General features: G+C 52.0%; 1 protein-coding gene across 1 annotated transcript in view; it reads right to left on the reverse strand.

Moving 5' to 3' along the window:
- The window catches only part of LOC5511771 (serine/threonine-protein phosphatase alpha-2 isoform), a 24,492-nt gene extending 7,568 nt beyond the window's left edge, over positions 1–16,924 (reverse strand). Inside the window, exons 1-5 of the mRNA XM_001632097.3 lie at positions 16,730–16,924; positions 15,353–15,558; positions 14,394–14,501; positions 14,200–14,288; positions 13,940–14,010 (exon numbers count right to left, since the gene is read on the reverse strand). Of these exons, the coding sequence (XP_001632147.2) occupies positions 13,940–14,010; positions 14,200–14,288; positions 14,394–14,501; positions 15,353–15,558; positions 16,730–16,816 (561 nt within the window). The 5' untranslated portion in view covers positions 16,817–16,924. The remainder of the gene's footprint in view (positions 1–13,939; positions 14,011–14,199; positions 14,289–14,393; positions 14,502–15,352; positions 15,559–16,729) is intronic.
- Between the last annotated feature and the right edge of the window lie 239 nt (positions 16,925–17,163).

Here is a 17,163-nt window from a genome sequence, read left to right on the forward strand (position 1 = left end):
CTGACGAAAGCAGGGCTAGGGAGACTCGACTGCTCGGTCGAGGCGTTCGTCTACACAGTGCTTGGCGCCCCTTCCGGCTTAACTGAAACCGTAACAGTTTCTCGTTAAGGTTTGGGTATTCCTTCCTGAGGGACTCGAGACCGAGTCTCCTCGCTGAACCCTCTGTGATGAACGAGGTTTCAGCGCTTGCCGTTCCTGCGGTTTGCGAAGCCGTCCTATGCGCAGCATGCGTACGCGACGACGTGCTCGTCATTGGGATCGACTCCCCGTCGTCGGGGTCGAACGGGATAAGGGGCGTCGTCTCGTCGTCCCCCACCCCGCGATCGGCGGACGCACCCGGCAAGGTATCGTCAATGTCAACGTCAACGTCACCCATGATGCGCGCGCATAACTCGTGCTATGCTATGTTAGACATATCTAACAGTCCGCACCATAGCCACGCGACTTCGTACTTTATGTGCATATACGTATACGATGTCAGTCAGCGATAAACTCGACCCCCAGCGAACACCCAGAATCCCTCTGAGGTTGAAAGCCGAGAGAACTGTTCACCGGGTCACTCTCGACCCGTCGACGGCCTCCCCAGAGGAGACGCTATATGTGGCGGTCCCAAAGCTGTCGGAAGGCGTCACGCTCGTGCCTGGCTCCTTGAGGGTCGGTCTCGAACTCTCCGTCTCAGGTCATGCGAATAATACCGTCGTGAACAACGTCGGCCGAAATCTCGTGAGCCGCCTGAAAATCACGTTTGCAGGAGAAACGCTCCAGGACACCAACCGCTACGACGTCTTCAAGACGTACGAGGAGCTTTACCTGTCCAAGGTCGAGAGAGAGGACCGCCTGGAGCAGGGCATACAGTCAGAAAACATGCGCAAGCTTCGCTCCAAGGCTGGCGATAAAGCGACCAGTAACGCCAAGGAGAACGCTCTAAGCGCCGCCCACGGGGCGAGGTACACCATCCCGTTAGACCATTCTCTGCTGACGGACCACGGCGTGCTATACCCAAGGGCGCTCTCCGAGGCGCTGCTCTTCGAGATCACGTTCGCATCGGCTGACCAGTTAGTAGTCGGAACTGATGCCACCAAATTATCCTATGGCGTATGGAGTACGAAAGCCTGAGGGACGACAACCTCGCCCGGTCTGCTGCCGCCGCCTACCACAACGGCACAACGTTCTTCTACGAGCAAGTGAACCTTCACAAGACCTTCGTGATTAGCAAAGGGACGGACAGCATAATCAACGAGAGTGTCAACCTGCCGCGAAGGTCTATGAGTGGTCTGCTGCTCCTCTTCGTGGAGCCATACACGGCAGGGACTCGCGACTCTGAGAAGTTCGTGTACCCCGACATCAAGAGCGTTCGCGTTACAATCGACGGCACGCCAAACAAAGTCTTCAGCCAGGGCCTTCGCCCCACGGATTTCTGGAGGGAGGCGAAAAGGCGGTTCGTCCGCCCCTCCCCGGGGGGGTACAGCGGAGCGCCCGCCGCCCCGGCAATCGGGCCCGAGTCGTTCTATGGCGATAACAAATTTGCTCTGTGGATCGACCTTCGAACGACGGACGACAGCGCCATCCATGGGGGTGGTCTCCGATTGGTCAATACCCGCGACGGCGTGCACCTCGGGGTGGCTCGGGTAGCGTAAACTGTCACGTGTTTGTAGTGGCCGACGCCCAGATGAACCTTATGAACGGACAGCTAGAGTCCATACAATACTGAGCACATATGCCGGAGCGGTATGGACCTGAAAAACGTCCCATTTAACGCTCTCATCGTGGGCCCGAGTCATGCGGGAAGACCCAATTCGTAGTGGACCGACTGCGTGGCCCTTTCCGGGTCAAGTTTGACTACATCGTACTCGTGTGCCCCACCTTTGTCTACAACAAAACATACGACGGCTTCGGCGAGGGCGACAATCGTCTGTTTGTCATCGTACCTGAGGCGGGTCAGATCGACATACTGCTGAGGTTTGTCTCCACCTTCTTCGAAGGCACTAATACGCTAATCATACTCGACGACTGTGCGGTCTCGAAAGACGTAAAGAGGCGCTCTGACCAGCTCGTCAACTTGGCGTTCAGCGCGCGCCACGTGGGTATTAGCGTGTTGGTGATCACGCAGCAGCTCACCAGCATCACGAAGCCGTTCCGCGAGAACATCGCGGCCCTGGTGGTCTTCTATACCCCGAGCAAGGCGGACATGAAAGCTATCCTGCATGACTACGGCGCGGAGCTTTCAGAGGAGAAGATGAAAGAGTACATGAAGGCCCTCAAGACGAAAAAGTTCTCGAAGTTAGAGTTTTGCTTGCGTCACCCTTATACCATCGCCCTAGTCGAACGATGATGAGCGACGAATGCTTTGAGAGTCTTCTCGAGGGGGGCGCCGCCGACCTCCCGGCCGTCGAGACGTTGGACTGCCCGACGCTAGCCGTCCCGGCTGCCGGTGAGAAAACCGAGATAGCAGACGCGAGGGAGAAACTCGCGATTCTCGTAGCCTCGGGGAAGTCGAGAGAGATGGTAGGCAAGGCCCTGACCCACGGCGACGTCAAACGCATGAGCGCCGAGGAGGTGAGGAAGTACGAGAGGCGATACGAGACCGCTCTAGCCAGCCGGACTACAGACGCCCTGGCAGACAGCTTTCTGAAGCTTACGACCAAGCTAGTAGGCATGGCGCTGCCGATAGACAGTGTGGCCGATTCTCACAACGACCTAGTGTCCGACTACATCATCAACAACGAGCTCCGCGCTTTGTGCGGAAGCCTAGCTCTACGCTGCGGCCGTTTGATGGCTTTAGCCGCCGGGGCGTTACACATAGCGCGTCATGTGGACACCGCCGGAACGGCAAGCGCTGACGCGCGGTGCCAACGCGAGGTAGCAGCCGCGGACAGTGTCGAGCCCACCATCCCAGAGTAGACGCTCATTTGAAAGCTCGCCACTTCTCCTACCACTTGGTACCAACTACTTGGTTCCAAGTAGTTGACACCGCGTGTTCGCACGTCGACGCAGATGGAGGAACCTCAAGGAAGTACTAGTGCCCAGCCTGACGAACAACTTGCTCAAGAACTGGCCCAAGAACCTGGCAAACAGCATCAAGAACCTGCACGTACGCCTGTGGCTGCCGTCCCGAATCACGAGCCCCGAACCGCCCGCGACCCGACCTCACACTGGACGAGTCGAAGCCGGAAGGCGCTTGGCAAAGTGGAACCGAATGAACAGAGCGAAGAAAGAGGCGCTTCGTGTCGTCGATGCGCAGCAGCTGCCGGTGGCCCCGGGGCCGAGCGAGCCGCAGCCGGGACGGTGCTTGCGCGCCGACGATGCCGCCGCCAGAACGGCAAGCGCTGGCATGCCTTCGGCACACACACCTGCCCCGGAGAGCAACTCTGCCTGGTCGGCCAGCTCGGTCATCGGGCTCGCTGGTCTTCTAGTGTCATCGATCGGCCTCTACACACGTAGGCGGGAGCTAGCCGCCGCGTTCAAGCGCACACCAGCTAGTGGCCCCGGGGCCGAGCGAGCTACTGATCCGCACGCAGCGGCCGACGGCGGGACTCCGCCGCACAGCAGACCAAGGAGCGCGCTCCCGGGTCTCGGCTGTTATCCATGGAGTAAGCAGACATTTAGACCCGAGGGCCCCACCCGTATCCGCACGATGTCGACGACGCAGCAGAGCAAGATTACAAAGACCATCACCGACGCCGCAGTCATAACCGGCCTCGTCGCCGGCATCGGCTGGGTTGGGCGCAAGGTCTTACGCGAGGACTTCACCAAAGATCCCTCCGCGAACGCCATGAACTACGCAAAAATGACTGCCGCCGTCGCAGGTGCTGTCGCTTTGAAGGGTTACCTTGAGGACCAGAAGATCCTGCCCATGTAGTAGCGTAGGCCGTGTATTAAACTCGTGCGCGCTTTGCGCATACACACAGCACGTGGAGTGTGCTTCGCATAAACATGGCATCTGTCGCGATTTTGATTGGCGGCGCCGTCCTAAACGCGACTGCATTCGTTGGTGGCAACTACCTCGCAAAGTTCCTGTCGAACGATGAGAGCCCCGCCTTAGCCGAGAAGGAGAGACACGACAAGGCCCTAGAGAAATACCAACAAGACTATGGACGCTACCAACAGCGGCGACAAAAAATCCTCGATTGGCAGGCTCAAAGTCGCGAGAGAGGGTCCCTCGCAAAGCAGAACTTCACCGACACCGACTACGCGCTCAAACTCTACAACCAGACCTCCCTGGAGTCGATGCGGGCCCCCGAGCTGTCCGACTACTACGTCCCCAGCAAAACGCAGAAGAACGCCGAGTTGGCGTACATAGGCGCCGGCGCTCTCGCCATCGGCTACGCAGCTAGCCGCTTGCTGTGATGCAGCTGCCGTCGAAACGCGTATACGTACGTATGCGTCTAGGCGGCCTTTTTCCATGCTGCGCGTATACGTGTACGTATACGTGTACGTACGCCGAAGGCTAAGCAGACGGCATCCGCCTGTTGGAGACTGATTCCCCCGTCGCGATACGCACGTAATGGCCCGCCGGAACGGCAAGCGCATGTCCGACGAAGAACTCGATGCGATTCTTCGCCCTGTATACTACGCCAGAGGTGGCTTCCAGGGAGTGACCGCTCTGCATGCCAAACTTCCCAAGGGCTCAGCCTCCATAGATCGAGTGCGCAAGTGGGTAAGCTCGCAGCCCGTCGGGGGCTACACACAGACGCCCCCTCCTCCGACTACCTACGCCCACTTCTCGGAGCAGATACCAAACCGTATCCAGCAGTCGGACCTGCTATTCTTGCCAACCGACCGCGGGTACAAGTATGCCCTGACTGTCGTTGACGTTGCTTCACGGTATAAAGCCGCCCGCCCGCTGAGGACTAAGAGCGCGGCCGCCGTCTCCCGCGAACTCGCTAGCATCTATGCAGAGGGACCTCTCACATGGCCTAAAGTCCTCATGGTTGATGACGGCACGGAGTTCAAGGGTGCTACCACGAAGCTCCTAACAGACCACGGGGTGGAGATCCGACGGGCTGAGCCAGGGCACCACAGGAGCCAAGCTTTCGCCGAGTCTTTCCATCGCTGGCTGGCACAGCGCCTATTTCGTGCGCAGTACTCGAAGGAGCTTGCGTCCGGCAAGACAAACCGCGAGTGGGTTACTGCCCTGCCAATCGTCATCTCGGACATGAACGAAACGAAGACTCGCATGACTGGCCTTGCGCCTGAGGACGCAATAAAGCTGAGGCGCGTGCCTCTCAAATCTGAAAAGCCCCCCTTAGAGGTCCCCTTGGAGGTCGGGACGAAGGTGTACATCGCCGTAAACGAGGAAAACCTTCAGGACAAGGGCCGACAGCGAGCGACGGACCCGTGGTGGACAAGCAAGGCGTACCCAATACTAAAGAGGGTCATGGAACCCGGACAGCCTGTGTTGTATTACACGGCGTACTCTAAGCATGGCTTCACGCGATCGCAGTTGCGTAGCGCCACCCTTGTGTGATCAGCGCTTGTGCCTTCTATTGCAGCTAAGGCACGTGAGTCTGACATTCCACTTGTAGTGACCCTGACTGTCGTCCAGCCGGTCGATACTGAAGCATTGGGGATGGCTCTTGGTGTACCCCTGAAGCAGAAGCTGAGTACCACAGACCGTGCACTTCTTTTCCGCGTCAGCAATCATGCCGAGTACGTGGTCTACCGTCAGAACGTGTTGCGATCCAGTGTACTTTGTGCGACCCTTTTGCCTGTCGTCTATAGCGTATCGCTTGATTCGCGCTATAATGAGCTCATCACTGGGCGTAGCCTGCAGTCCTGTGGGAACCAAGGCACCTGGGGTGTCATCGGGGGGGATCACGCGGACTATCTGGTCGGCGAGCCGCACGCGGGAGATGCCGAACCAGCGGATGTTCCCCCGTGCCCACTCCTTGAGCATATCGTGAGGCCCCTCTTTATCTCCCCAGGGCGGGACCTGTCCATAGTCGCCACAACACACTACCTGACACGGCCGCGTGGCGAGATACCCTAGGATGGCGCGTAGCACTTTAGTCTGCACATTACAGCACTCGTCAATGATGATTACTTCTGCGAGACGGTCGAGTTTGTGCCCCAGCTCGGAAGGTCTTCATTCCTCTATCGGCTTCTCCGCTGGTATGCAGAGGTAGTGGTGGTAGGTTTGAGCCGTCACCGCGAGGCGCGGGTTGTTGCGATGGTCGTGGGCGAGGTCGCTCTCGGAGGTGAGCACCACAGCGTTACGGCCACGGAACATGCTCACCGCCCACTCGGTCTTCCCCGATCCTCCCTGGCCGGCTAGATACATCCTCGCAGACGTCGCGGCCACCAGATCGCACGGCAGACTCGGCGCAGTGCTTGGCTCCCTAGCCAAGCACCCCGACCTCTTCGGACCCCAAGCCGCCTCGGGCCGCCACTCGTACCCAGGCCTCTTGTGGCGCCACTCTCCATACCTCGGATTTCGCTCCACGAGCTTCACACCACTGGGCACCGCCTTTGCGTATATGGCATCTGTGCACACACGGAGGACGTCTTCGCGAGGGAACCGCCTCAACATGCGTCGCAACGCTATGTTTGTGTACGCCAAGACGGCCCTGATGTGGTACCATTGTGAGCGCCGGACTCCGTCTTTGTATTGGATCAGATGAGCCCCGTCGGCATGCTCGAAGTTAAGTAAGTGGTCGGTGCCCGCAAGGAGGTTTGTCAGATACGCGGCTTCTTCACGGTCGCGGACTACGATCGAGGACTCGTCGCCATGGCGAGCGCACTTGCCTACGAAACGCACAGCGAGATCTCGACCCTGCGAGTCTTCGCCGCCGGGGCCGGAGTGGGGGAACTTGATAGAGTCCTTTTTTCCGACGCTGTACAACACCTCCCTCGCCGCGGCCATGGCGAGGTCACCCGAGTCTAGCAGGTCCTTGAGCTCTGGCGTGGTGATCCAGCCCTCGTTTTGTTCCAAGTGCTGCCCTACCCTCCCGGAAGTGTAGGGGTGGCAGGCCTCAGAGAACCCCCACTCGGTCAACTGAATGGCCCCGGTCAGTTGAAGAACCTCGCTCAATGGCCGTCCCGCAACATCCGCGATACGATACACGTTCGTAGGGAAGCCGTATTTCCGTACCAGATCAATGGCGTCCGAGGCGCCGCCGAAGACACCGTCCTCGCATCCTAGGTACGCCGCACGCATGTCGATGTGAGCATGAGGCTGCGCCCCTAAGTTTTCCCTGCTATTCCACACTTTGGACTCAACCTGCGCCGCTCGCCAGACGTCCCTGTATTTAGGAGGCGTTGGCCTGATGTTTTCTCTTTGGGTCCACTTCTTGAAGCGATACTATTGCGCCACCCATCGAGTGCGTAGCTTCGATGTACTCTTGGTAGGCTGGGTGATCATCAGGGAGCCATTGAGGATCGTGTCCAGTCTCGTCTGTAAACGCCCTGTCGATAGCCCATCCGTCTTGTCCCGACCGGTACAGTTTGCCTTCGTGCGTGACTATAACACGCCCACACAGCCAGACCCTCGTGCTTCTGGGGATCGCCCTGTTTATGAAGCGGATGAGCACCTCTCGCACCTTCGCCTCGTGAGTTTTTGCGGCGGTACTGGTAGCGCGAGGCGCTGCCTCTCCCTGACATAACGAACGAAGCTCCCTCTCAGCCTCGAAGTCTAGGCCGTGGACGCTCGCGATCGCAGGTGGTTCAGTCGGAAGCTCAGCCCAGGCGTGGTTATTGTGGGATAGTGATCCTCGTCTTAGTCCCGTACTTCCCCGAGTCCCACAGGGCGTTACCCAGGGCGTCCACGGCTACTAGCTTTACCTCGAGCTTCCTTTCCATCTCAAAGAGGTCCTCTTTGGTGCACCCCGTGGTGGCCAGCTTCTTGTCAAATCGCTCGAGGATCTTGCCTCGTGTCTTGGTTAGACCAAGGGAGCGCGGGGTGCCGCGATTCCTCAAGAAGTCGGCAACATAGCTCACAACACAGTTAACGAAGGCGTCACACCCTCTCGCACAAACATTGGCCCGGGCTCACCATTTTGCTCAGGTAAAGGGCGAAGCTCGTATCTCACGTAGACGAGGTACTCTCGCCCCTTCTCCCAAATACCCGCATCGATGCCTTACAGGGCGCCGACTGCGATTTGACCCCCCCCCCCCTTTTGACTAACAACCCACCGATCTTGTGCTCCGAGCGCCCTTCCTCCTCTGTGATTGGCGCCAATGGCTCTGCGGGGGCCTTACCAACGACCGTGAAGAGTCTGTAACGCCGGTCGGGGTCTACCATCTCGAGCACCAGCGGAAGCACTGCGTCCGCCCGCAGAGACTCTCGCTCGTGCGAGACCCACCACACCGAGCCGTCGTCATTAATATCAGGCCCTCGCACAACCGGCTTTAGAGCAATCACACCTGTCCCACCAGGATCTCGCATCTCCTGGTAAACACTGGCGCTTATGTCTCGGCCCCGTAGAGTAGCATCCACGCTTGGGAACCGAAGATGGGCGCCGCCGACGAAGAGAGAGTAGTACGTCTCGGGGTCTAAGCTCTCCAGGCCCTCCTGCTGCCGGGACGGCAGCACAGGGTCGAACTCGCGCCAGACCTCCTCCGTCCACACCTTTTCCGGTACGAGCGGCTTAAGCAGCCTGTGTTTGACATCGTCGGGGATATCCTCGTCCAGGATGTTTTGGACCAGCCCTGCCAGTACGGCGGGCGCCTCTTTGTCAGGCATGCTATCGAGAATCTCCTCTAGGTAGGCGTCCATGCTCGGGCACACCTTGAGCCACCCAGTCTCTAACTGAGAGTTGGGGTATGCCCTGCGCCACCCAGTCTCTAATTGAAAGCACCGCGGGCTGCGATGTCAGATAGGACGAGCGCAAACCGCTTCGGAGCGCGCCTCTCGATGCCGCGCATCCTCTGCCCTTTACGATTCGCTCCGCAGGGGCGACACAGCCGCGTCTCCGACTGAGTCCCTATGCCGCAGACCCTGCACGGCACGGGGAGAGGGCTGCCCTTACGGAGCCTTTGGAGGTGCACCTTGCAGTAGGTTGTGACAAGTTGCGTGACAGAGCACGTGCTCAGAACGTGACCCAGGACCCATATAGATTGTGCAAGACTCATGGCTCGTTTCACCGTTGAATAAACGTCTACAAAACTTCTTATTATCCTCTTCTTACATGGTGGCCGCGGTTAACTATGGCCTCAGGATATGTCTTACCGCCGCCGGCGCCGCTGGAGATACACAATAGCAATGCTGCTGACAAATGGAAGCGATTTGTGCTCGCTTGGAAAAACTACTCGTTGGCGACTGGGTTGAACGAGAAAGCTGAAGCCGTACAAGTAGCTACGTTGCTAACAGTTATCGGTGAAGAGGCGAGAGAAGTCTACTCGACTTTTACCCTGACCGAAGGAGAGACAGACAAGATAGAGCCTGTCATAAAGAAATTCGCCGAGTACTGTCAACCAAGAAAGAACGTGCCGTTCGAAAGATTCCGTTTCAACCAGCGAATGCAAGAGCCTGGAGAGTCCTACGAGCACTATAGAACAGCGCTGAGAAAATTGGCCGAGTCCTGCGAGTTTGATACGATTACGCCAGACGAAATACTTCGAGATCGGTTGTTATTTGGAATACATGACACGAAGGTCAGAGAAAGGTTGTTACGCGAGTCCAAATTAACACTAGCGAAAACAGATGAAATTTGCCGAGCGGCTGAGAGTATGCTTGCTCAGATGAAAATAGTCAAAGATACATCTGAGACAGACGTCAATGCCGTGAGTAAATTCGAGTCGAAGAAACCCAACATCAAAAATTATCGGCGAAAGCAACGAGGTCAAGGCAAACAATGTGACAACTGTGGATACCAACATATGGCAAATCAGGAATCGTGTCCCGCACGAGGAAAGGACTGCCGGAAGTGCGGAGCGAAAAATCACTTTGCCAATAGATGCAAACAGGAAGTCAAGGCTACCGAAGTCGAAGAAACAGATATGTATCCTGAGGAGACATATCAAACGGAGGAAGTATTGGCCGTCTGGTTGGATGATTCGCAGCTGGTCACATTTCAATCAGAGTCTGGAAGTTTCATCCGTTTCCAACCTGATACTGGTGCACAATGCAATGTGTTGCCAGTGCACATATACAAGCAGGCGTGTAACGACCACAAGCTAGTAAAAGTGAAACCCGTGCAAACGTCCTTAGTGGCGTATGGGGGATCAAAGATCAAAGTCGTCGGGCATGTCACCATTAGAGTGTGGAGAAACCATGTATCGTGCCAGCTGGATTGTCGCCTTGTTGACAGCCATGAAATCCGCCCGATTCTGGGGCGTAAGGCATGCCTTGGCATGAACATTATACAGTACAATGACAACGACCAGTTTCACAAACCGCAGACAGATGGAGCGACAGTGTTCACCGTTGACCCCAAACCAGGAGCTGCACTAACAAGAGAAGAAATATTGGCTAAGTTCCCAGCAGTGTTCAGTGACGGGGTTGGCAAACTTGATGGAGAATACACCATCAGACTAGACACAAACGCTCAACCAGTACAACACGCACCACGTAGAGTTGCAGTAGCCCTAAGACCCCAGCTCAAGAAAACCTTGAATGATCTAGTGGACAAAGAGATAATAGCACCGGTGACCACACCCACCTCGTGGATCAGCTCTATGGTAGTAGTTCCCAAGAAAGATGGAAAACTGCGAATATGCCTAGACCCAAAGGATCTCAACAAAGCCATCCAGAGGGAAAACTATCCCCTACCAACCATAGAAGAGGTTGCAACACGATTACACGGTGCCAAGGTGTTCACGTTGTTGGATGTCCGCAACGGTTTCTGGCACGTCCAGCTAGAGGAAGAGTCGACCTATCTAACAACTTTCCATACACCGTTTGGCCGATACCGATGGAAGAGAATGCCTTTCGGGATCTCCTCAGCACCAGAAGTGTTTCAAAGAAAGATGCATGAATTTGCCGAAGGTCTGACTGGAACCGAAGTTGTTGCTGATGATTTCCTGGTAGTGGGCTATGGCGAGAGCTACGAGGAGGCAACGGCGGATCACGACAGGAACCTCCTGGCATTCCTAAACCGTTGTGATCAACGGGACATACACCTGAATCCCGACAAGATGAGACTTAGGAAATCAGAGTTACTCTTCATTGGCCACATAGCAACTGACAAGGGACTTAAAGTCGACCCTGCTAAAGTGCGAGCAATTGTGGACATGCCCTCACCGACCGACAAGCTTGGGGTACAGCGTCTGTTAGGCCTAGCCCAATACCTTGCAAAGTTCCTGCCCCAGCTGTCAGACATCACAAAGCCGCTGAGGGATCTCACACAGAGCGACGTGCAGTTCATCTGGGATGATGCGCAACAGTCTGCGTTTGAAAAGCTAAAGGATGCCGTTACAGTCACTCCAGTATTGCGGTACTACAACCTAGACGAGGAGATTACACTTCAGTGCGATGCGTCGCAGAGCGGATTGGGTGCCGCATTACTACAGAATGGCCAACCAGTAGCCTACGCATCACGTGCACTCACGCCCGCTGAGACGCGTTATGCACAGATTGAGAAGGAGCTGCTCGCGATTGTTTTTGCGTGTGACCGTTTCCATACGTACGTCTACGGCCGCGAAGTCGTCAACATCGAGACTGATCACAAGCCTTTGGAACCAATCTTCATCAAACCTCTGGCGACTGCTCCGAAACGCCTACAACGAATGTTGCTGAGTCTGCAGAGTTACAGTCTCAATGTGAAGTACAAGAAAGGCAAAGATCTTTACTTGGCTGACACCCTAAGCAGAGCTTACCTACCCGAAGTCAACGCCTGGGAGTGTACCAGGGAGCTGGAGGAGATTGACCATCGATCATGGATGCCAGTGAGAGAAGAGACTTGGCAGCAACTCAAAAATGCAGCAGTAGATGATGCGGTGCAACAAAACCTTCGAGAGGTTATAAAGAGAGGTTGGCCAGAGAGCAAAACAGACCTGCCGGAGTGCGTGCATCCTTACTTTGATATTCGAGACGAGCTAACTGTCCAAGAAGAACTCATCTTTAAAGGCCAACAGTTGGTGGTTCCTAGAGCCCTGAGGAAGGAGCTTATGGAAAAGACACACTCATCCCACATCGGTATAGAAGGCTGCATAAGACGAGCAAGAGACACGTTTTTCTGGCCGCGGATGACTGTCGAGTTGAAGGAGTACATCACAAAATGCGAAGTATGTTTGACTCATCGCAGTGGCCAACGAAAGGAGCCAATTCTCCAACATGAGTTTGTCGCTCGACCTTGGGGAAAGGTCTCAGCTGATCTCTGTGAGCTCGACAACCGAACACTGCTAGTGGTCAGCGACTACTTCAGCAACTACATAGAAGTGGCCCGGCTTAACACAGTGACGTCACGAGCAATAATAAAGGAGCTGAAGGCAATATTTGCCAGGTTTGGCATCCCAGACACCCTTATAACCGACAATGGACCGCAGTTCGCATCAGCGGAGTTTAGTGTATTTGCCAAGACCTGGATGTTCGAACACAAGACGTCATCCCCAAGATATGCCCAAGCAAATGGGAAAGCGGAAAATGCTGTACAGACAGTAAAGAGGCTGTTTAAAAAATGCAAGACATCCGGGGGGTCAGAATTCCAAGCACTTCTCGACTGGCGGAATACTCCGACTGCTGGAATCGGAACTAGCCCGGCCCAGCGCCTTTTCGGACGTCGATGCAAAACACTTCTCCCTGTGGCTGGTTCCCTACTACAGCCTAGCTACAACACTGAAGAGGACACCAGGAAGTTGATAGGTACCAAGCAACGCCAGAAGTTTTATTACTATAAGCACAGCAAGCCCCTGGAGCCCATTGCTGTCGGCGAAACTGTGCGCATGAAGCTACCAGGACAAGACACGTGGACGCCTGGTACGTGTTTAGGTCAAGCCGGACCTAGGAGCTACAACGTCGAGACTGAAGGTACCACCTACCGACGAAACCGCCGACAGTTGATCAGCACTGGAGAAACAAACAGCCAAGTACCTGATGTTCTGGAATCACCAGAACCCGATGATGCTCAGCAGCAACCCAGCCAGGTTGCCATGCCACCAGATTCTTCACAGGCTATAACAAGGCCTCGGCGGGAGGTGAAGCCTCCTGCATGGCTCAAAGACTATGTGCCAAAATAACATTGAAACTGTTAGGACACTGAACATTATAATAATGTTGTTTTAACCAACCGTTAGCGTTACTGTTAAAAGAGGGAAGATGTGACAAGTTGCGTGACAGAGCACGTGCTCAGAACGTGACCCAGGACCCATATAGATTGTGCAAGACTCATGGCTCGTTTCACCGTTGAATAAACGTCTACAAAACTTCTTATTATCCTCTTCTTACATAGGTGTCCAAGCACCTCCGGCCGCACGTGTTTGCGCGGCCGGTCCTTAGCCACCCGCAGTAATCTTTTCCGCGCCCCATCCTTCGAACGCTCGGTATACCACAGGACATACGAACGTCTAATTGCAAACCCAACACCTAATTAATTATTCATGCACGCGAAACACCGGCCCTAATTGATTATTCATGCACGCGAAACACCTGCCCCTAACTGATTATTCGTGTTCGCGAAATCTATTTTGCCTACATTAACTTTTGCCGATTATCTATGTACGTGGAATCGATTTGGCCTACATTAGCTTTTGCCGATTGTTCACGTACACGAAACCGTTTTGGCCTACATTAGCAGTCGCCAAAAGCTTACGTACGTGAAACCGATTCGGCCTACATTAGCGATCGCCGGTTGTTTATGTACGTGAAACATTATACGCTCGATATATAGAGACGGAGCTGGGGGGCTCGGAGGGACGATTCGCGTCTCCCAGGCCTAAGACGGGAGACGGTGCTGGGAGGCCCGGAGGGGCGATCCACGCCTTCCACAAGTTCCTCTGAAACCCCCCAGTCCCCCCCGCATGCTTTGACCAGCCCAACAACCCTGATATGTTACATGTTACCTACCTCATCCAGACCTTGTAGATCTGGGGATAAGCCTCCATGCATACAGAAGATTGTCTGCTCAACTATTGCTGCTGTGAGTCACAAATAAGAAATATTTTCTGGGTATTAATAAAAGCAGATGGCTTATAATGTACTTAACAATCTTCAAACTGAAAAAAAAACAAGAAAAGTATTCAAATCAACTCTTCTAAAAAAACGTATGGGGGGAGCTTCCTTCTCCATGGCTACTGATTTTATATATCATAACCTTGTTTTCTTACCAATAGGTAAACAATTAAAACAATCAGTAAATATTTTCCACAACTTTATGTTGTAACGTCTCTTGCACTCGTCATAGAACCCATACACTCTAAAATATCAAACAAATAATACTTATCAACATAACAAAATATTACAAAAAAGTGGTTTTAATATTTTTACAACATAACAAGACATTTCTATATCTTTTTCAGACCTGTTTATACTTGCACACTCATGATTCCCACGTAGAAGAAATACTTGATCTGAATATTTTATCTTGTATGCCAAAAGAAGACAAATTGTTTCTAATGACTTTTTTCCACTGCAATAATCAACAAACAAGGTGTCACAAAGGTGGTATATATACCTGTCTGTCTTCAGGGTTTTAAAGCAGGGGGTGGGGCACTGGGGGGGGGGGGCTCAGCCCCCTAATAACTTTGAAAGACATAGTTTCAGTTAAGTTTCAGTGGGGTTAAAGGGGCAGTTGAACCGATAGCGGTATTTTTCAAGAATGCTACCGTCACCAAAATCCAGCATATAGAAAAACTACAGGACACTATCTAAAAGCTGTTTGATTGTCTTCTTGTGTGTCATACTCTTTCAGCTGTCTATTTTGCTATCAAAAAATGACGATTCCATGGTGTATTTTCACTTTGAAATGAACATGGGACTGCTCCTTTAAAGCTCCTTTATAAAATTAAATTTTGAGAGCTCCTGGACCTCTTGGGAATTGAAAAATGCTTGTTACTGTAGTAAAGGCATACCTGTCAACCTCCGAAAATCTCAAGGCTTGAGAATTTTTAGGGGGGAGGGGTGGGGTATATTCATTCTTTTGGGGGAAGGGGTGGGTTTAACCTTGTAGGCGTTTGCCGTATAGAAAGCTTTCACGAACAAATCCACTTATGGATCGCACGAGAGTGTTAGATAAATTGCGCTACGCAAGTGAATTATTGTTTCAAATATTTTAATAGAAAATAGTCAAAATGACGATTTTCTATAGAATAATTTTTCGGAAGCGATAAAAATCGCTAAAAAGCGGGAAATTTGGTTCTCAACGCGGGAGAGCGGGAGAAGGGGTCCAAAATCTTGAGACTCCCGCCTAATGCGGGAGAGTTGACAGGTATGTAAAGGTCTAGGATAACATGTTAAAATTTTATATTATAAAATTCTTACCGGTCAACATAATCACCAAGAAATATATAGCTTTCATTGGGTGGGTATCCTAGCTTGTCAAAGTGCCTAAGTAGATCCTCGTACTGACCATGTATATCACCAAATATGTTAATTGGAGCTCCAATCTCTAAAAGCATTGGCTGTTGAAGGAATATTTCCCGGGAAACTTGACAAATTTGCCTTATTTGAGCTTCAGGCAACTGAACCTTGAAAGAAAAATATAACATTATACAATTCTGGTGATTCATAACACGTAATAACCACGAATAACTGCCTTATACTCGTACTTTGCAGAAAATAATATATATAAATAACCCTAACTGACTGGAGAATGGAGGGCAATTGTGGACCCCAACTATTCACATAGCTGTCAACCTCGCTTTAGGAAAAATCTTGAGAAAACAGTGAATGTATCAGAAGCACCAAGATAGCTAATGCGGGAGAATACAGTAAATGTATGGATATTTTCAAGAAAATTAGGCTTGAGAAAAGGTTCAAAACCTTGAGACTCTCTCCTAATGTGGGAAAGTTGACAGCTATGCATTCAGGTCCATGACATAGCTGTCAACTTACCCATATTTTGGCAGGTGTCACAAGATTTTGGACCTTATCACAAGCCTAATTTTTGTAAGAATGTTCTTATAAATTTTATGTATTCACCTGCATTGGCTCATATGTTTTTTTTTTTACATATTTACTGTAATTCACCCGATTTCACAAGATTTCTGTCCAAGTTGGGTTGACAGCTAAGCACCACTTTAATGGCATCTATTTACTCCAATTCCTAGACCCATTTGGTGCATTCATGGAAAGGAGCAGAGGGGGTATGTGGGGGGTGGGGGTGGGGGAAAGGGGTTGCCCCCTATGTCCACTTCTTACAACATCTTAGAGAGCAATCTGATAAATGTGTTAGTTATTGAGCTCACAGTAGATGTAAAGAGAGGGGACGGTAGAAAATAATGGTGATGGTCATGGTAGAGACAATAAAATGGACACTAACCATCCTAAATAACATTATGTAATGATATATTTCATGAAATTAAGACCATAGGAACGGTTAATTTTATATAATAAAGCCTTTCAAAATCAGGAAAAAGGAGCTGTTTACTTGGGTTGTTTTAATAAATTAAAATAATTAAGTTAAGACTTAAAAAGTTTACTTCTTAATTATATTCAGAAAGAATGATTCAAAGCCCAAAAATGATCAAAGCCCAAGATCATTGTTCGGCCTTGAGCTATGAACTGATCACACTGAAAACAACTTTAGTTATAAGAAAATATTACGGCGGGAGAACCATTTAGACCAAATCATTTCAAGATTGTTCGGTTGCTATGAATACATTGTTTTGAACATTTTATAATCACAAAAACATTTACCTGTTTCCCGGGGTTTTTCTTGTAGCTTAAAAGCTGCTCTATTACATTATCGACATCTAACCCATACTCCCGACAAAGTTCACCCATGTTAAGGTCGAGCGGGTCGAAAACATCGCTTTTTACGTATCATTTATACTGCAGACTGCCGATCGTATTTCGAGCATCCGCCTCCTGAAAAAAAAACGTGACGTCACGTATATTAAATTCTGGAATGGAATATACGAGGGATTGGCGGAGTTACATAGGAAGATCAATTGCTCAAAAAGTAATTTTTTTATATATAGGAAATTGAATCAGGTAAGCAGTAAACCCTCAGACGCCAGAAGCTAAAAAAATATTGGCAAACTATGTAAAGATGCTAGGATGGGGAAGGCTGGGAGAGCAACTTCCATGATTTCAAACTAAAAAGATTATCATATTACATACATCAATGA

Source organism: Nematostella vectensis, chromosome 12 (assembly GCF_932526225.1).
Source record: "Nematostella vectensis chromosome 12, jaNemVect1.1, whole genome shotgun sequence".
Taxonomy (NCBI): Eukaryota; Metazoa; Cnidaria; class Anthozoa; order Actiniaria; family Edwardsiidae; genus Nematostella; species Nematostella vectensis.